This window comes from Poecilia reticulata, chromosome 9 (genome assembly GCF_904066995.2).
Source record: "Poecilia reticulata chromosome 9, P_reticulata-male-v2, whole genome shotgun sequence".
Taxonomy (NCBI): Eukaryota; Metazoa; Chordata; class Actinopteri; order Cyprinodontiformes; family Poeciliidae; genus Poecilia; species Poecilia reticulata.
The window spans coordinates 24,936,696-24,958,065 of NC_088838.1; the positions used below are offsets into that span (position 1 = coordinate 24,936,696).

The 21,370-nt window shown below is 37.2% G+C and overlaps 1 protein-coding gene across 2 annotated transcripts in view; it reads left to right on the forward strand.

The window, feature by feature from the left end:
• gpat2 (glycerol-3-phosphate acyltransferase 2, mitochondrial) overlaps positions 1-21,370 on the forward strand; it is a 146,347-nt gene that overhangs the window by 101,856 nt on the left and 23,121 nt on the right. For both annotated transcript variants that reach the window (XM_008418198.2, XM_008418202.2), the window contains exons 8-16: positions 2,333-2,432; positions 4,114-4,247; positions 4,752-4,851; positions 10,660-10,839; positions 13,498-13,599; positions 15,523-15,605; positions 20,547-20,677; positions 20,758-20,828; positions 21,064-21,224. In XM_008418198.2, the coding sequence (XP_008416420.2) occupies positions 2,333-2,432; positions 4,114-4,247; positions 4,752-4,851; positions 10,660-10,839; positions 13,498-13,599; positions 15,523-15,605; positions 20,547-20,677; positions 20,758-20,828; positions 21,064-21,224 (1,062 nt within the window). The remainder of the gene's footprint in view (positions 1-2,332; positions 2,433-4,113; positions 4,248-4,751; positions 4,852-10,659; positions 10,840-13,497; positions 13,600-15,522; positions 15,606-20,546; positions 20,678-20,757; positions 20,829-21,063; positions 21,225-21,370) is intronic.

Genomic DNA, 21,370 nt, shown 5'->3' on the forward strand with positions numbered 1-21,370 from the left:
TATGTTGTTGCCTCATGTATTTTTGTAGCATTAATTGATAATGGCCATAAGCTGCATCTGTAGTTGCTTTGGTGAAGTTGGGTTAAAAATAGGATCAAAGTACTGCAATGTTTAAAATGCATAGAAAACAAGTCAAGGCAACTTGCAGATTTAAAACAGGATAAGTTTTGTTCTGCATCTGTTTATCAAAAACAGAAGTCTAGCATGCTTTTCTTAATCATTATTGTCAAACCGCCACTTTCTTATTTTTAATGCATTTTATGTCTTCCCTAATTTCAAGTGATCAAAGTTGCCATATTGGTCACTTTTCAGGTTTTTTTCTTGCTGTCACATTTTAGACTTAATTGTGTAATTATAATCTTTTCAAATTGTTGTAATCATGCATGTGTAATCATCGTAATTGTCTCTATTCCCAGACAGAAAACGACTGTAGGGAAAAAAAGTGTCATATAGCACACAAATAATAGCCATTTTTTTATGGTTATATTATCATTTGTATTCTGTTGATTCCTCATTTAGAGTAATATAGTTAAAACTAGTTTAGAGACGAACAGAGGCATTAGTTGTAATTCAAAGAATCATCAGAGGTTGTAATGAAGTTTAACTATATTAATATCAACCTGAGTAGTGAATACTTTTTCTGTGAAAAAGATGTCTGTGCATTTTCTTGTGAAAAATAATTTTCAGGAAACATGTAACAATTGAAGAGAGTAGGTAAACAATAAAGTCAAGAGTCACATCTGTTTATAATTTGCTATTATCTACTTATTATTGATAAACTAACTAAAAAAACAATGAAACGAGTAAACACAAGCAGTATTTATAAGCGTCACCATCCGGATTTAAAACGAAACGTAACATGGAAACAAACACTCAACATAACCATAACTCAATTCATTTCTGTTTTATATATATATCGCCAATTTACAACAAATGTCGTCTGAAGACACTCAATAAAAACTGGTATAAAAATCTGAAAATTGCATGGAAATCTCTGGCTTTTTAGAAGATTAAAATACATTTTATTGCGTGGTTATTTATTCTAATGCCTAATTTTCCATAAAACAACCCCTTAGTAAGCCGTGATCACCAGAATACAAAGCCTTACTTGACATTCATACCAGCTCTGTTTAGTCCACTTTAATCAAACTCCAGTTCTTTTGCCTGGAAAGTTGGATTATTTTTGTTAGGTGTGAACATGCAATCAAAATCTGATGCAGATCAAAACGGCAGATCTGGTCCCACTATAAACTTTGACCTCAATTTGGTTGAAGTGAACTCTGGAGAAATGGCTCCTGGTATTTTACAAAAGACACAAGAGAAATCCTACAACTGCTAGAATCTGATGCCACTCCATGTCGTTTACATTTACGGAGAAACTCTTGTGATTGCCACACATAGAACGAATGATGAAATGTGAACAAAGCAAAGGAATGACCTGCTGAGGCCAGCCTGGGTGGCTGTCAGAGAGGATCAGACCACCTGAAGTGGCCAGCAAAGACGATTCTTACCCATTACATTTCGATCCTTTTCTTGACCTTATTATAGCATTGACAAGACCTAAAATTAGGTTTTTCTGATAAAAAATAAACTCAGATTTGCCACTCTGGAGGCTTTTATATACTTTGGTTACTGAATGGTAAAACAGAAAACTCGTTTTTGATGTTGTCATCGTCTGACTGACTCACACTGCCATGCCTCAAACACTGGAAGGCTCCTCTGATGTTGAGATTGAGACATTTCAAAATGTGGCTACCTACGATCATCTATCAATCATTTATCACGCTTCTCAAGATGACACTCCTCCAGGCACAAACTTGTCTTAGGGAGACTTTTTGAGCCATGAACATTTCAGGTTCTCAAATCCTTTTTTGTGCTTTTAGTCACAGATGATGTCAAAAATTGAGTTAATGTCTGATGAAATGCGTCTAAACTTGTCTCTTTCTTCCTCTCTATGAAACTTTTCAGGCTTTTCTTGGGGCTTAACAAATCTCTTTTCAAAATCTCTTTTCCCCGTTTCTGCTCTCCTCTTTTCTTCCTCATTTACAGCGACGACCTTTGTCTCCATCTGCAGCTGTCACCCTCACAACCCTTCCTCTTTATCGCTTTCCGCTTCGCCTCCTCCCCATGTCATCACTCATCCCTATTCTCCCTACTTTGTCTCTCTCCCATCGATCTCATTTACATGTTGTTCAGCCGGTCTACATTCTCCTTTTTTTTAAGTTACTTTCTGCTACTCATTGTTAGCAGCTATATGTCTTAAGTTTTACAACATTCATTTTTTCTCTTCTTTCCGTTTAAATGTCTCTACACATTATCATCTCCTGAGTAGATTCATGTCCTGGGTGATGCTGAAGATGTTTGCCTCCGTGTTTGGAAGTATTCAAGTCAACAAAAATCATCTTCCAGCTTTACACAAAGCAACACAAGAGGTATGAATATTTAAAAAAAAAAAAAAGTCTTTCCATCCAGTGTTACAACTCCTGCTCACACACGGCAGTGTCACAAGGTTTCTGTCCAGCTGGTGAAATGAGGGAAATATACTTAGCATTTTTACACATAGAAACTGTAATGTTTTACCTTCATGCTCATCCATGCATGGTGTGTGAAATTAAACCATACCGCATCGTATAATTAGATGGTAAACAGCTACAGTGGTGTTTGTCTTCAAGATAAATAAAATGTCTGTTTTCAGCAACTCAGTGCAAAAACAGCTGAAGATCTTTAAAAGTTTTTCTCGTCTTTTTATACTTCTTTTGCTAAAAAAAACAAAAAACATTATTCTAATTACATGGTTGACTAAACAGAAGTTAATGAGTCACTGCTGATGCAGAGTCAAAGTAGGCATGAATTAATTTCTTTGAGCTATGTCTTTTGCATTGATCTTACTAAGTTTTATACATAAACCATAAAGGGTGAATCTTAACCTTTTAGTGATTATGATTTGTTTTGCATTTTTAGACAAATTTAAGTTTTTCCTGTCACAATCAAGATATAATAAGCAGATAACTGTATATAAAGTAGGATTAGGTCTTATCCATGTTTTAATTGGGTTAAACCTTCCCAAAAACTACTGAGCATATTGTTCTTGTCTTATGATTCTCATAATTACCACATACAATTTAGTGCATTTTAGGAATTTTGAATTGATTTGACTCATCCATCCATCGACTCACATCCGTCCATCCATCCATCCATCAACTCATCACATCCATCCATCCATCCATCCATCGACTCATCACATCCATCGACTCATCACATACATCTGTCCATTGACTCATCACATCCATCACATCCATTCGACTCATCACATCCATGAGTCGAATGGATGTGATGAGTCGATCCATCCATCCATCACATCCATCGACCCATCACATCCATTCGACTCATCACATCTATCCATCCAGCCATCACATCCATCGACTCATCACATCCATCACATCCATTCGACTCATCACATCTATCCATCGACTCATCACATCCATTCGACTCATCACATCTATTCATCCATCCATCCATCCATCCATCCATCCATCCATCCATCCATCCATCCATCCATCCGTTGACTCATCACATCCATACAGTTGAATGAATGACCTATTCCACTTTACAAAGGAGATAACATAAAGAGAAAAGAACATTGTATAAATTTTGAAGGAACATCTGGAGACATCTTCCAGGAAGTCAAAGCTTTGGTGCAAAAGAATCTTCCAAGCACAAAATGACTCCAGTCGTGCCACCAAATTAATTACCAAGTGGCTTAAGGACATCAATGTCAATGTTTTGGAATGGCCACCAGAAAGCCTTCAGCTCAGCACAATTTTTACCAAATAATAAATAAAGTAAACTTATTTTGTGAAAAGTACTAAAACGTCTCTCATAATTCTGGTGTTTAGCAAATAGAAATCATTCTAGATATGTAAATCTTTGGTTTAAACTGTAAATGTATTTTCTTGATGTTTGATTTTGCTGATATGTTCTGTAGTGTTTGATTTCAGGACTGATTAAACATGAATGGTCACACACCTCTGCAGAGTCCGTCTCTGTTTGGAATAATAAATGGCAACGTGAGGAGTTTGTTTTATCTGAAACTGCTTCTGTTGTTTAATTCAGGGCTCTCCCCTGGTATACGTGTATCTGCGTCAAAGCGCCTTGGACTGCACTCTCATCCCTCTCGCACTCCTCTGTCACAGCCTGAGAACACCATACACTGTTTGTCCTCTCCACATCAAAAGTTCCTTTCTAAGGTATACAGACTCAAAACACACAAATGCACAAAGACGTGTGAAGGCAAGATGTGCTGCAATATCAAGTAACCTCCAACATTTCATCAGGTTGCTTAATGCCAATGTAGATTCTCAGTCAGCCATATTGTTATCGCTTTAGCTGGAGTTATTTTGTTTTTTTGAAGACATCTCGGCTCCCATCAAAAAGACTTCATCAGTTCTAAAAAGATGAAATATACGTCCATCTGCTCATTCATTTAACATAGATGGCTTCCTTCACTTCTCTTTATCCACATGCCTTCCCTGTCCAGATTCTTCACTTTTCTGGACAGGGAAGACAAAGCCATTTAATTAAACATGAATGGTAAGAGATGGACTCAGATTTAATCCTTTTACAAGATGAAGAGCAGTTTTGGATGAGCTGTAAAACAAGAGAAATCCAGCTTTCTACTGAAGCACAGATGCCACTTTAGATGGTTTTAAAACAGAAACCAACATGTAACTTATCATTCCTTTATCCTATAGATCCATCTTGGAGAAGGTAGGTGTCATCCTACTGCCTCCTAATGCAGCGACCGAACTTGAAGCTGAAATGGATCCTCTCTACTCTGCTGTCATGACATCTGTAAGTCCAAAATTTCCACATTTTCTTTATGGTAAAGAATTTAAGGCAACAGAAATTACTGATGATTTCCTTCATCACAGTTGAATAATGATCTGTTGCTCAGGAAGTCCTCCTTACAGAGATACACTTTAAAGTTAAAATAAATGACAAATTACTCATATTTTAAATTTAAAGATGCGCCTGTGAACATAAAATGTAAAGAAAGTATATCTTTAGAAGAGCGGTTAAGTGATTTGAGTTACTCTTACAGGAATTCACTCAGCAGCTCTTTGATTCTAATTTAATCTAATTTAATCGTTTTATTTAATCAGTTTAACAGGAAACATTAAGGTTTGGAAAGAAGAAGCTAAAAAATAGTATTAAAAATCTGTTGTTTTGGATTTGTTTTCCTTGTGGAAGCTCGGTTGTTTTGTCCTCATGGTGGGTTGTCCGACCCACAATGCTCCTCATCTATTGATGGTCACTCTCAGCGTTGTACAAGACCGTGTTATTGTTGTAAAATGTTGGGAAGCTTTTAGCAATTTATACCAGCTGTTCTTTTGTTTGGGGTGGAATACAGCATACACTGAAACTCCACAAAACATTGAATCACAAATGTCAGTGCAAGACTTTTCGGGATCACAGAGTAAAGGATTACTTTAGTTCAATATTTGGTTAGCTCTAAACATTCAGGTTCTGTGTAAATTTATTGTAGTTAGCCATTTGGATGAACTTTCACTGCTCTGTATGCTCACAAAGAAAGAGATTGGTGAGGAAAATGTGAGTTAATCATAATACATTTTGTCAATATTCAGCAGTTACCATTCAGTTCCACGTGGTCCTAAGAAGCTCTGCTCTGTTTTCACCACTTTCACCTGAAAGCCCCGTTTGAAAAAACATTTATGAATCTGATTGTTTTCCCATAACAATTAAATTTTACCCATTTGCTCTCTTTTCAATTTAATCATTGAACAGAGATGACACACCAATATAACACACCATCTGCTTGTTTTAAAAGAATGATGCTGTACAATAGATCAGTGGTCCCCAACCCCCTGTCCGTGGACCAATTGGCACTGGGCCGGGCAAGAAATAATTAAATATTTCCGTTTTATGTATTATTTGAGTCTGGAGAATCTTTTATTTTGAAAATTCTTTAACCAGATTCTCTTGGTTACTTGCGCCCCAACACTGAGAGCACAAGCATCAAAATGAGTAAGAAACAGATCAGATGCCTTTGGAAAGTTTATTTGTGAAGGGGAAGAGACAGGAGAATAGATTTATCCCGGACCGGTAGGTGGGTCCCACATTACAAGCCTGCTCTGCGTCACATGCGGCGTCCGGCTGCTAATGAGGCAATGAAGCTTCAAACTGCTTCGCCACGTAGAGACCAAGCAGGCTGTGGATATAAGCAACACTTCGGGTGTTATTGTCTCTCGTCACTCCCAGATCGGACACTCGTTGCAGAGAAACGGGCTCAGGGTTCCCGTTAGTTAGTATCGTGAATTAAAATTTTCATGAAAGTAAAATGTTAATTTTTGTGGTGCATCTGTATCTTATTGTGAAGGGATATGTAAACGTTACCATAGCGACCAGAGTCAGAGAGTGTTTGGGCAGAGGTCGATAGGAGATGAGTGTTGCTTGTGAGTCTTAAGTCTGGTTTAGACAGAAAGATTTAAGAATTGTCGGCCGATTCTCCAAACCTCTGTGACCACAGAGCTGATAAAAGTCCAACAGGTTCGATCGGTTCGTGTCTCCAGCAACACGGCAGGAACCGTCACAAACATCGCAATTCCAGAAGAAACTCCACAAAACTCCCAACATAGCATACGGGAATTTAGAATAACCAAACACGGATGACGATGTAGAAGCAATAGTGATTGATTGTGGAATCATTTTAAGAGATAAAAGACGTAACAAAAAGAAAAGGCGGTGGATAAAAGACGACGGGAGCAACCGCTCTATTTGCTGCACTATGATTTGGAGATAACTGTGTTTTTTCATAGTTAACATTTTTAACTGAATAAACATAAACATATATAATAAGGACCTTTACATATAATAATAAACATTTCCACATATTATCTCCGATATCCACCGGACTCTCAGTTGCGCGATATGTCGATATGTCCGCTGTTTGGGATTCCCCTCTGTTCTTATGTCACCGCGCTTTCTGATTGGCTACCTGTCACATTCAGCAGGTTGTATTCTCGTTCCCAGACAGGGTAAACCCCACAGGCTGCAATAAAAATTCCAAGACATCCCCAAATTGGATATATTCAGACTGTAGCGGGAACACCAACACTGCCTTATCCGACGGTTTGCCCCCCAGTTCAGGAGTTCAGGTATTTGATATTGATGAATCTTTAATTTTCTATCTTTAATTTGGACAAAATTGTCACTAACTAAAAAATTATTGACTATAAAGGATTTGCTTTTTGCATTCTCTTCCAGAACCACAGACCTTTACTCAAAATTAAACTTTGCTTCACCCAAATATGCTTTTAATTAATTTATTAACTTAGCTAAATAAAAACATTTTATTAATCAGAATTGATTAAGCTGTGTTTTTATTTTTTTCATTTCATGCATAGGAAATGAGCAACATAATTTTTTAATAAGGCAAATCTGCAGAACACTTTTTAAGTTTTGGAACTATAATAATTTCCGCATCATTTTCCAGCAACAAGTCTGACTGCTTTGTTTGTTTAATTTAAGTATTGCATATTAAGTTGGTAAAAATCTTTTTTTTTTTTTTTGTCCTCAAGTCCTTTTAAGTCTGATTTTGGCCCATTTGACAAAAAGTTTGGACACCCCTGGATTATTGTTTCAATAAAATGTGTACATGGTAAATTACAGTTGAATTTCCTACATTTTCAGATTTCAGGTAACTTTTGTCCGTCATTATACAAATAGTTTTCCGTTATACAAGCGACAGAAGTTTTTGATTCAGTTGCTCCAAACTTTCATGCCTGGGTGTCTCCCAACATCTTCCAAATGTAATTATTATGCTGTGAAAATAACTACAGGCCTCAGCTGCTTACTCTGAGAATAAAAGATTGTTTCTTTGTTATCCCTACAGCGCGAATGAAAATCTGCAAATTAGTGACGTGCAGTGAGACTCTTGGACTAATATGCAGCAAATGTGTTTAATAAGCTGTAGACCTCAAGAACAAAACTATTTTAAATGTGCTTTGGTTGTGAAAACCACTTTTTAAGATGGAAAAAATTATCAGAAGAGTTTGATAGAATGGAATCAGCTAAAACAAGCAAGAATTGTTGCAGTGTGGCACTGAAACACAGTAAAACATGCGCCGTCTGTAGAGCTACTGCACCCATGATTTCAGGCCATCAACATGAAATCATCTGTGGACATCCTCTGTTACCTGTTTACATGCAACCAACAACGAGGAGAAGCAACCCTGACAGAAATTAAATTGCTTATGAATTTTGCTTTTTTTTGTTAACAAAAAAAGAAAAAGAAATGACAGGTAATTGTATAAAATTGCAGGGTAAGCAATGTGCATCATTATAATTTGGCTTTCTGTGGTGGAGTGTTATCACAGCCAACTCCTCGATCGGAATACAACCTGTATTTTCCTGCTTTCCCTCGTTCCCCAGCTTCATCCCACTTCCTATTCATTCCTGAAATTACCTGGGGGGTTGCATTTTGCTACAGAGATCCCAGTTTTGGGTCTGGCTCCACAAAGCAATGAGAACAGGGTGGAGAAATGAGAAGAGCGCTGGTTACCTGATTGTGTTTACTTGGCAGGTCTGCCCTCATTGTTATTCCCTTATCAGAGGATGGTTTGTGCTTTTTTTTCCTTTTCATTATGCAGCATCTACTATTCCCTCACATCTTTTCTATATTTTCTGGTGCTGTTTATCTGTGTAGTTCTGCAGCGATTAATACCCGTTTCTATTTGAGAAGAAGCTGTTGTTTTGTACAAATTCCTCAAAAGAGGTTTGCACCCCTCTGTAAAGTAAAAGTATTTTTATCCAAATTATTCATTACAAGATAAACTCAAATATTCATATACATTAGAGATAAATTGGTGCTATTTATTTATGTTTACCTATGTAAAGTAGATACTGTGCATTCATAGAGCTTCACTTTTTCCACATTTTCTTTTGTTACAGCCTTATTCCAGCTTGTATTAAATTAATAACTTACCTTAAAACTGTACACACACTTGAATAAGTAAACATTTCAATAAAATACTTACTTATTGATAAGCATCTGTATATTTTATTAAAAGACCTGGGCCTCTTCCAGATCAATGCTGCGCTGTGAAGCTCAAACTGTTATACACAGTATTACAACCCCAGTGGTATGTAAAGAGTTTTATTTATTCGTTTGTCCATTTATTCATTCTTCATTATTTCTTTCCTTCATTTACCATTTATGTGAGTAAGCATATTGGCCTTGTGTGAGAGAGCAGGCCTGTTTATCGGTTGTATTTCAATGTTAATAGACCTTTATTGTTTATTGAGTGTGGGCCTGCTTAGCTGCTGTTCAATGGTAATTGAATTTCTCCTGTTTGTAAGGGGAAAACAGTACTCGAGGCGAGGGAAGTGTCTCTGAATGTCATAAAGTGTCCTCCCCCCCCCACACACACACAATCGCTCCTTTTTCCTGCTTTTTACCCTGTCCCTTCTGTTTTGATTCGTCATCCTTCAGGTGCCTCCATCCTCTGGACCCCTTCCTCCAGCATCTTGTATAGATGTCTCAAGGATGCAAACAATGAATCGACTTAAAGTGTCGATTCACGGTTTATTGGATTAAAATTGGTTCTAATTGATTAACTAATAATGTCTGCTTAGACCTTCTTTCAGTTTTGTAGTTCTGCCGCCATCCACAAAAGGGCACAACTGGTTGTCCTCAAGCTTAGCGGGTTGTAAGAGAAACAAATATGGCAGAGGGTGCAAACAGTCCGGTGTGGGATACAAAATGAACTTTATGTGGTTCTGCTTAGAAATATAAACTCTCAACAAGCTCCTTAAATTTCACCTTGATAGCGCAAGTCCAGCTGCACAACGGAGCAACGTCAACTTCTCATTCCTTCAACAGTAACCAGGCCTTCTTTCTGAACGTATTCTTTATTTACTCTTTTCATCTTTTATTTTTTTATTCAGCAAAAGGTTCCTGTTTTATGTTTTGTTAATATGTCCAAGTTTAATAACAAACAAAACCACAAAAAAACCCATAGAAATCTTGCTAAGCCTGTAGAGGAGTCATCCAGCGGCCCACCATGTTTTTGAGTAAATTTTTTTTTAAAGTTGACAGGAATTTTCAAATTATCACGTAACAAAGCAGAAACACCAACTATAAAGTCTTATAAAAGAAGCAAACATAAAACAAATGCAGTTAAATAAATGTCAGTTTTTTTCACTGCATTCTAATTATGATTGATATTTTCATAAGACATCTATAATTAGATGAAAGAAACAGACATTCTTTCCTTTATCGGTCACTTTATGTGCTGAAGTTGCCACCAAAGAGACTCTTTAACCCATCTTTGCTGTCAATGTGTATAAAAACATTTATAATTAATAAACAATGCTCAGCCTGGCAGTGGATGCATTTAAAGCCTGGTGGCCCGACAGGCTTATAATACACTGGGGGAAACCTCAATGTGAGAAAACCACAATTTTCTGTTTATTTGGTCAGCATTTAATACAGCTGATAGTTTTTTTTTTTTTTTTAATATATAATGTTCTTTTTTTCATATCTATTTAGATTAATTCATGAATCAATCATTTGCATCGTATGCAACTGATGCCAGGATTTACAGACCTTTTTCTGTCATTTTTCTCTCTCCTCCTCAGCTGGTACGTGAGCTGCTTCATGAGGGTCAGGCGTTAAGCGTCGGCGTGTCAGCGGCGTCTGGCCACGGCGGCCAGTGGCTGGCTCGCATCAGGCAGCTCATCAAAGAGGAATCTGTCCCTGATGTCAGCCTGGTCCCTGTGGGCATCTCATACGACTGTGTGGCCAACACCAACATAAAGGTGCACGCGAGTAAACACACACTAGCAGGCACTCGGTTAATGGCAGCCATCTGTAATTGTTGTGCCCTCGAGAGCAACACAGCAGATTTGGTTTCTCAAGCTGTGAGAGGAAGAAATGTGAGGCCGCGATGCTGCAGGAGGCAGAGGGAAAAAGTGCAGATATTGGTGTTCAGCTACCAACAGGAAGCAAGTTACAGTAGTTTGGTTTGCTTTGCTTGTTATCAAACTGATTTGGTGTGACATGAGGCGCATGCAGTCACTGGTAATTATTGAATCACTCAATATGGCAATTTGCGTCAAAAAATAACATAGCAATAGCCGACTGACTCATATCTGAAAACAAAGACATGGTTCAGAGATCATTTTTGATTTAGCGTGACTTGTCTTTCCTTAGGATCTCTCATGTTTGTTGGTATCTCACATGCATAATAAATTTGCTCAGAAATCTGAGCAAAACATGCAGCCTACGACTCCTACAGCTGCAGGAGAAATCAAGAAACTGAGGAAGATTATCACATCACCCATTTGGAATATAAACAAAAAATAAAGTACACCCCTTTTAAATTACATATTTTGTGTTTTAGTGCTTTAGGGGTGTTCTTGGCTTCTGTCAAACATTTTCTTTTTGGCTTTAGAGGTTTATGTTCACTTAAGATTAGATTTCAATAACTGAAGACCATTTATACATTAAACCGTTGGAATGACGAGGTGTACTTATTTATATGCATTTATTTGTTAACATTACTGCATCAGGGTTACTGCATCAAAACAGTTGCAGGACTCAAACCAAGGTGAATGTAAGATCCACTTAGTGGCAGGTTTTTCTGTCATTTCATCAGAGTTTCTGCAGTCTTGAAAAAGTGGAAATGTTGCTTTTATTGTTCAGGTTTTGATAATTTTTTTAAAAAGGGGGGCAATTTTCAGTGATATTTGAATTGCATTTATCTTTGGTTTGTCAGATCACAATTTGAGCTTGACTTTTTGGCCACCAGTATTTTCTGTTTGAGTTTAAACTATGGTAACAGTGGGCATTTCTCTGCTTTCTGCCTTTAATGGTGCTAAGCCGTCATCATCAAGGTTGCACTAGATGTTTTTCTTGCACTGCAAAAACAAAATCTTACAAATCTTTTGTCTAATTTCTAGTGCCGTTATCTTAATAAACTAAGACAAAACTAACAAGTCAAATTTTAGCGAGATATAGGAGATTGTTTTGAGTCAATGATTCCATAATATTGATTTAAAAAGCCCTAGTACCGATGGAAGATTATTTTACTTATAACATGGGGAAAATATCTTATTAGTGAAAAAATCTGCCAGTGAAAATAGAAACTTCGTATTAATACTAAGGAATTATTTATATTGAACAAGCTCCTATATCTCACTGAAAGGTTACTATTTCAAGTTTTCTTAGATATTTGTACTAGAAGTCAGACCAAAAATACTTGCAGTGTCACTCCATGTTGTTCAAAGCATAATTCCTTAGTTAATATGGGGATATTAGAACATATTTTTCCAGAACACTGGGATCATACGGCTTTGTTTAGTTAAACTATCTCCCTTCTCTGTGATCCTCCATAAAAACACAAAGTATTAAACATTTATTTGATTGAAACAGTTTCTTTTGATGGTGTGGCTCTGAGCCCAGTCTCGAGTGGCACATCCTAACTGTCTTTTTTATAACGATTTTAAACTGGCACCAGCCTTCAGAACTGCTGGAAAAGTATCCTAAAATAAAACAGGATTTTCTTTCCAGGTTTGCAGGACACTCCCAGGTTTTAGATGATACTACAAGTAAAGGAAGCACTGAAACAGGAAGAGCCTCTACCTCTCTGCCAGAGTGATCAGCTAAAAGCTCAGCATCAGCACCGCCTTAAATCTGCACCAGCCATATGGCTGATGTAGGCGTAGGCACCACTCGGGTACATTTTCCCTGTTTTAAGAGCACTTTTTCTTTACTTCGAGCATAGCTTGTTCAAAACAGGTTCACAAAGGGGCAGGATCCTCTGAATCCATAATACCATATGCTTTCTACCTACACCCCCCTGAAAAGGTTTGTTTAAAAGCATAATGGTTCTCCAAAAAGTATTAAGCCAGACTGTTGAGTCCATGAGTGCCTGTTTCAGTGCAGACGATGAATATTTCTCACTTAACCAAGGCTCAGGATGTCATTGTTGCTGACACAGTTTTCTCAGGCTTGTCCTGGGAGAGGGCTCGTTGTTACACATTTAGGGTCAAGAGGAAAAACATTTTCAGTGACATAACAGCTGCTAGACTCTCTCAGGATTTCTCTCTCTCACCAGCCTGCAGAGCTTGATTGGTTAAGGGTTTGCTGATAATTTGTCCAAGGCATCATTGATTGCTGTTGGTCTCCATAAAAGCTGCCCTCTGTTATCTACACTTCGAAGCTCTGCTGTAGGGAGTGGGTGTTGCTCTCTGTTAATTGCAATAATAGGGTTTTCACTCGAGCATTTTGTTCTTTCATTCAGACGCATAAAGTACAGAATGCACCATTCATGCATCCAGAAGCTGGATGTTTTCTCTTACTGCTTGTACTTTATGGCCATCAGTGATGTTGGAATTTTCCTCCTAATTTATTTATTTCTGGGATATAAAGAGTGAATTTCTGCTTGCTGACGTATATTTTCCATGTCCACACAGGAAGCTGGCTCACAGTCTGTGTTGCAGTGGCTGTTGTCGCTTCTCTGGAAGAAACCAGCAGGAAGTTTGATGATCCACCTTTCCCAGCCATTTTCTCTCAAGGTGAAAGATACGGACCTTCATTTGGGTTAAGAAATGATCAAAGGATAATTTGCATGTGTGGGTTATAAAATGTAACCTGGAAAATCCCAGCATACAATCTATCCAGAGATCAGCCAACCGGAAACATCGATCATCCATATTTATCCATGGTTTGGAAAAAGTATGGTATCTGATTTGTTCTAGTACAGTTGATCTGAGCTTGCATAAAGTGAGGAAAATGTTGGTCATTGCCGTTTTTAACTATTATATCACAATTTGTGTTCTCAGTATCCTGCAGCCCTACTTTAGACTCCTATCAGTTAATCACGCAGCAGCAACACATATTATGGCAAACCCATAAATTGACTAAAACATCCAATAGTCTCTTTTCAAGTTTGTACAGAACAGTTCCTCCAGTTCTCCTTCAATACACCTCAGTCTGTTTTTTCTCCACCTCAGTCTGTTTTGTGCCAGTCCCACAGTGTTGTAACGATCAGTAGTTTTAATGGTTTGGAAACATCAGTTTTTCTACGTACTCCCCGTTTTAAAACAGACTCAACAAAATAATTCCTTTACTGCTATTTATAACTTTTAAAATTTAAATTTATAAGCTATTTATAATTTTTACTATAATTCAAAGTGCTACTAAAATAATATCTATTGTTACTACGAACAATAGGTAATAATTACCTAATATTACTTATAGTGTAAATAGGTAATAATTGCAACATATTGCAACATAACAAAAACATAACATTTCATAACTCAATGTTATGTTTTTCATAACATTTAATTTGCACCTTCAGTTTCCAAACCATTACAGTTTCTCAGGATAGTATTTCCAAACACCAAAATGTGCAGCTCTGTAAAAACAATAAGAGCCCACTGCACTGAACCCCATTGAAAACCTCCTGGTTATTCCACCAAATATTGATTTCTGAACTCCTCCTGAGTTAAAACATTAGTATTATTGTTTCTAAATTAATATGATCTTGTTTTCTTTGCATTATTTAAGGTATGAAAGCTCTGCGTCTTTTTTTTTGTTATTTTGACCATTTCACATTTTCTGTAAATGATAACTAAATTTTTGCTTGGAATTTTGGAAACAGGTTGTCAGCAGTTCATAGAATAAAATAACAATTTTCATTTTACTCAAACCTATAGAGTAAAATTTGAGAAACCTATTATTTTAAGTGGTTTCTTAATTTTTTCCAGAGCTGTATGTTTTGTGTAAGTAGGTCCCTTCTTTCAGCCGACTGACTGGCAGTGCACAGACACATTTAGGGATGGGTTACTCTTTTCTCCAAACACTTGGAAAATTTTAGTTACTTCATAACTTTATTTTAGAAAACAGTGAGTTCCTCCTCTGTAGAAGGACTTTAAACTGTGAAAATGGCATAAGGGGAACATTTTAGTGGTTTTAAAAGAATAACTGTTTAAATTGTTGGTCAGAATATGTTGCATTTTCATAGACATTTACGTTTTTTTACAGACGGGTCACGATTGATTTGTATGACAAACGGTGCGCCTTGCATAAATCATATTGACCTGTAAAAGTTGGCTAAGTAAATTTACTTTTAAAAATGAGAGCTGAGACTGTGAAGCTTTATTCTGATAATTAAATGGTCTTTTGCCCCATAACATACATTTTGATTCACTTCGATGGAGCCATGTTAAATTGAACAGATTAGTATAATTTGTGAAGTAGAAATCACCACAAATATTTTTTCTTCTCCAAAATGATTAAAATGTTATGAATTTCTTGTTAATAACTTGGCAAATGTAGCCAAGTTATTTAAAGGTTGATACCATTTTGAGACAAAGCTTCTGCCAGAAATTGTACCAACTGTCTGTGCTTCTCTTGGCTCTGCTGACTAAAACTGTGTTAAATGGTGTAGAGCATCTGCTTTCCTGTGCGTTAATCATGAGTTTTTCTATGTGTAGGAGATGTGTGAGTCGGGGCGGTGCAGAGTAGATGAATGGCTCCCTCTACAGGACCTGTTGCTGCCTGTTGTCATCAACAACAGGTAATCAAACCGCCTGCGCTCCTTCCTCTGTGCACGAGTGAGTGTGAAAACTGTAAAGTAACAACACCCCCAATAGGATTCCCGTTTGTTTTTTGTTTTTTTGTCATTTTTATCCAACATCTGTGAAATTAGAAAAGTTCCTTTCTGTTAAACTTTGAACAACTTCTCCTCTAAATCTTAAATCTGGCACAGGCATGATGCAAGCCCTGATGAGAGCTTCATCCTCTTAGACTCGCTCCAATTACCATCAACATTACAGTCTGCCAGTGAAAAAGATAACGGAAAGAAAATAACATCCCCGCTCAATCTCTGCTTGGCGCCTAACGAGCAAAGCAGCTTCTCCCCTCGTGTGTTTACTCTGCTCAGAGAGGGGCTCTCCACTACATGTTTTCAGTAAGAATATCAAAATTGATTCCTAAAAGTCCCAAAGAACAGTGAAGATATTGAATTGTTACCAGCATGAGAGAACTTTTAGCTCCCAGTCCAGGTCTGCACCAAAAACGATGCTGCGGCACAATTTCTTGGTTGCTTAGGTTTCATCTCTCCAAGCGTCTCTCTGCCCCTGCATGTTAATGATGCACAGGAAGCAGATGGATGAGTGGGTTGTTAAAAATTAAAAGTCCTCACGTGTGAAATATTTATTTACAAAGGTGCAATAACTCTGAGCGGTTTGTTTATTCTCAGTTGAGATCAAGAGCTTTTCCAGTCGGTGGGTCCAGATTTGACACACACACACACATGCTGATGGTCTTGTGTGTATCTCTCTCACACACATGCAGAGCTAAGATGCATAAATAACACTCATGCTGCGCCCACACTTCTCCAGGTAAGAGGTTGGAAGTTTTTATCAAACACGCCTCAATGTTTGAGTGATGCACCTGCAGTTACTTTTCCGAGTTGACCTTACATTTCTGAAGGACTCGCATTCACTAAACCGTTTGTCAGTGTTTACACTGCTGTGTTTGATTGCAATTCACAGCTACATGCCCAAACACCAAAAGCACTACTGTGGAGATTTTGTGTTAATTTGTGCAGTGTTTGAAGCCTGCAGCTGTACCGCGGTAACGGCAAGTGTAGTTGTCCAAACATTGTTCAAAAGATGCTTATTGGGAAGAATAGCCTCACAGCTACACCTGTAACAACAGTAAAGATGCTTGTTATGAGGCAAAAATCCCTTCTTGGCTTGAAGCACACATTTTTATATCTAAATTAGGGTTGAAATGATTCATTGAGTGCCTCAAATACCACGTTTCATCAAGACAATTACTGCCGAACAGTGAGCTTTAGATAGAAAATCAAACAGACTTTCATTCAGCTAGATTACACAGAACTTGACTGGGCTGTGGAAAATTTGGAAAGTTCTGCAGTGAGAGCAGTCATGATGCGTCAAGCTCTTGGTTCTCTTAAAAGGTTTTTCCATTTTGTTTTCTGCATCTACAAGACTTTACACCACAATCGCATCGCAGCATGACTGTCTCAGGCTGCAGCAAGCTGCATACCTGATGCTATTTTAATAAGAACACTAGACCAGCATCTGGCCGGCAAACCAAAGCGCCGCCTCAGGTTGTCCTTTTCACACCTGCTCTGTTCTGAACCGTTGATACTTTAATAAAACTCTCCACATCTGAAAACCAGATGGAAGTTCAGCCTCATTGTGTTTCAATACAACGAGTCCAAAGTGTGTTAAAGGAGATGAATGACTTTCGTCACTTAAGGAGAATTTACATTCAAATTCAGAAATACTTTATTAATCCCAAAGGGAAGTTGAAGGTTGTTGTAGGTCATTAATTCAGATTCCTCAATGAGTTATTGAAGGTGGTGATGGCTGTTAGTAGGAAACGTCTCTTTTAGCAGTCTGTGTTACAGCGAATCTAAAGAAGCCTCTGACTGAAGAGTTTTCTCAAGATAATCAAGACACAATGGGCTGAAATGATTCATGCTATAGTTATTAACTTTTTTTTAATTGAAATTCTGAAGAACATATTTTGGTTTGTGACTTCAAGTACCGTCTCTGCTGGGTTAGTAGATCTCTCATCTCCAGCATGATACTGCCACCACTCGAATGCACTAGAGGTGAACTGATCGCAGTTTTCTGGCCAATCAGTGATTATACCAACATTTAAAAAACCTGACCTGCCAGCTCAGATTTTGGACCTGTGCTCATTTTTTTGTCTGTTGCTATAAATATTGCAGGAAACACTCTGAGAACTCTCACACTCCCTTCCCACTGCATTCTTAATGCATAACACCTTCATCTGAATGAGCCCTGAGAAGATGTCAAAAACATTTTCACATCTCCTCCCTGGTTAGAGTTAAAGATCAAGCTTTTTGTAATAAATAAATTAATGAACGCTTCTTTCTTTGTGCAGGTGTCTAAACTCAGGTGGGTTTTAGCAAAGAAAGGCCTGGGAACCATCGGTGTATTACATCTGTATCTGATTGCTCCACAGAATACTCAGACTACTGAAATATTAAAAAGCTGCAGCTCCAAACTGAGTTTATTACCAGCTAAAATAAAAAAAGTGCAACCCTGTCACTTTGTTTTGAGACCACTTTTTTAAATAGCCCAGCTGAATTTTACTCAGCTCAGAGTAAAATTATCCAAACTTAACATCTTTAACTCCATGTAACTTCTAATAATGCTGCCATGACTTTATTCTCTAAATGAAAACTCAAACCTTTGTCTGCAGTTTGTTAGTATTCACATATTTCACTTCAGTTAATGATGCTGCATCAGTTTGTTTATTTTTATTGTTGCTGCTCGTATTAATTTTTCCATCTATTAGCTGATTGACTGCATCATTTGTTGAACTGGAACTGCAGCCAATAATGTAGGAAGTTAAATTTAGTTTTCATGTAAGAAGCTGCTATTGACACACGTTTCTCTGAAATGTAACGCAGACAAATGGATTGAGCCCGAGGTTTGTGGAAGTGAAATGATTCAAAGGAATTAAATTTGGTTGTATCAAAACAAACTTATGAGAAAAAAACTAAAATAATGTACGAGTTTAGGAATAAAATCACTTTTAATTTAAAATTTACCAGCGATCGAATGAGCCAAATTTGTTCATATTTAGATTCTCAAGATTTCTTGTAGATTTTTGTGGGCAGTTGTTTTGTTTTGTTTTTTTGCTATTCCGCAATAGTTTCCCCATCATAGGAGAGTTTTAGTATGTCTAAAATTATCTAAAACCATCTGCTAATTGTGAAATAATAATAAAAAGCTATGAATACCATACCATACCATACCAACTTTATTTATAAAGCACTTTAAAACAACCACAGCTGATACAAAGTGCTGTACATTAAAACACAACATAATAAAAAATAAAAATAAAAACTCTTACAGTTTAAAAACAAAAACATACACTCTAAAACTAGATCCCGCAGGAGTTAAAAGCCAAGTAAAATAAATGGGTTTTAAGACGAACTTTAATGAATAGCAGAGTTCCTTAAAGATGTGTAGAATTTCTTTTATGGTATTTTATGACTTTAGATTGGTATGAAAACTTGTCCTGAAAGGTCAAATTCACAAAGTGTAAAAATAAAGCAGATTGCCTCTGTTGTGTATTTAAATAAACTACACACAAATTGTCGTAGTTTTTAGTTCAGTTTAAACATTTATTTAAAAAATATTCATGCTCCTGACAGATTAAAAGTAATGCTTTAAGTTGAGCCACATGTTTCTTCTGACCCACTGTAATAATATTTTGGAGCAGATCAGCAGGAGGTAGATACAGATAAGGGTGATGGCAAAGAGGCCTTCCGACCTGAAAGGTGAAAGGCTCATAACTAAAGACAAATGATAAAATAAACAATTAAAACACATAAAAACATTATTACCTTTAGTAAAGCTTTCATTGCTGTAAATAAAATAGAGATATTTCCATTGCTTGTTGAAAATGATATGACAAATCTCCAATTTAAATGTTTTTATTAAATGTAAATAAAATCAGATAAATATTTTTCCCCAAAATCGATACTCCCATTTTTTCTGTTCCATTTGTTAAATGAAAGATGTTAATCATTTTCTTTCTAAAAAAACATCTTTATTAAAATAATTTTATACATATTACTTTGGGCCTTAGTCCAAAAATGTTACCACCTTTTAGTATGACATAAATTTGAAAAATAAAAAAATAATCCTAATCCGAAATAGTTTTAACTTTCAAGATGGAGTGAACCCGTCAAGATAACCAAAGATTGCAAAGCAAGTTTATTGCACCTTTCATATACAAGACAAAGAGAAAAGTACAAAGCTGAATTTAAAAGTATTTCATATAAAATAGAAATTAAAGGCAAAATTTAAATTAAACTTCATCATAAACATTTCCCTCCAGTTCAAATCTAGTCTTCAGTTTCAAGCTTCAACCAGGAAAAGTGATTGTAAACAGAAATGTTTTCAGTCATGATCTAATGTTAACAAATATATTATTCCTATTAAAATAATGCTTTAAGTCATTAAACTGGCTTTGACTTTATTTAGTCAGGTAACTCATTTTGTTTGAATACACCATGCAACTTTAAACCCAATCGGTGCCCATTGTTGTATGTTGCAGATAAATCAGTCGTTTACTACTGAGTGCAGGAACAAACAACATTTCCAGAGGCTAACTTGTTTAAAAGCTGCCCTTCTGCATTTTTACAATTAGAGTGAGTTCAAAGAGAAACGAGCTTTGATCGGATTCATGTGATTAATGATAATGGGATAAAATTGCAGCGGCTTGCATTGTTGCTACCTTGATTCCTATCATACAGAGTGGAGCTGAATTTACCCTGAATAAACCCCGGAGCCGTCTGAGTGTGCAACAAATAATCAAGCTATCTAAAAGCACTTGATTGTTGTAATTGACTATCAGGAGAGAAGAAGTGTAATTTAAAGTTTAGGAGGGAAGAATTGAGTTAACGTTCAGTTAAATGCCTCTTACTTTTTCATTTTAGAGCTGACAGTGTGTTTGGGAAGAGACGGATGTCGTGGCTTCTGCCGACGTTGCATTCTACTCCTGAACTCGAAGAGAAGAGTCATTCAGATAGAGACCTCAGCGTCGCCATCGTCCTCCACCTCATCTTCTGTAAATCCAAGATTATTTAAAAATCCCACTGAGCCTTAATGCAATCTTTATCTCAGGACGGTGTATGTGTGTTTATGTAGCGGCCGCTTCCTGCACGGCTGTGATGTCCACCAGTCTCGTGTCCAGTCTGCTACTCTACAAACACAGCAAGGTACCACATCCTTCCTGTGTTGCTATGTTCGCTGCTCCCTGCATTAAAATCTGCCTCTGCTACTCAATATCCATCAATACTCCAAGAGACTCAAACAAAATTGGTTTTCAGTGTAGTAGAGTGTGACAGTGATTTTTCTGAATCATACCCAGCAGTCCCAGACTCATATCTCCAGATGGTTAATGCTCACGTCTGATTCTGAAATTAAACATCTCCTTCTTCCGCTGCTCTTCAGGGCGTGAGTACATCTGTCCTGTGCCGTGACGTCGCCTGGCTCCTCGAGGAGCTCTTGTTCAGGAACAGAGACGTCGGCTTTGGGGGAACTCTTCAAGAAATCATCCACTACTCGCTCGCCCTGCTCGCACCTCACCTCCTCATTGCTGCGTTGCCGTCACGGTAGTTCTGTTGTGTTTCTGCTACACAATCGGAACAAGCACTAAAGTACAGACAGTCACCCTCTCTGGCACATGTGTCAAACTCAAGGACCAGGGGCCAAATCAGGCCCACCAGAGCTTTTTAAGTGGCCCACTAGATTCCAGATT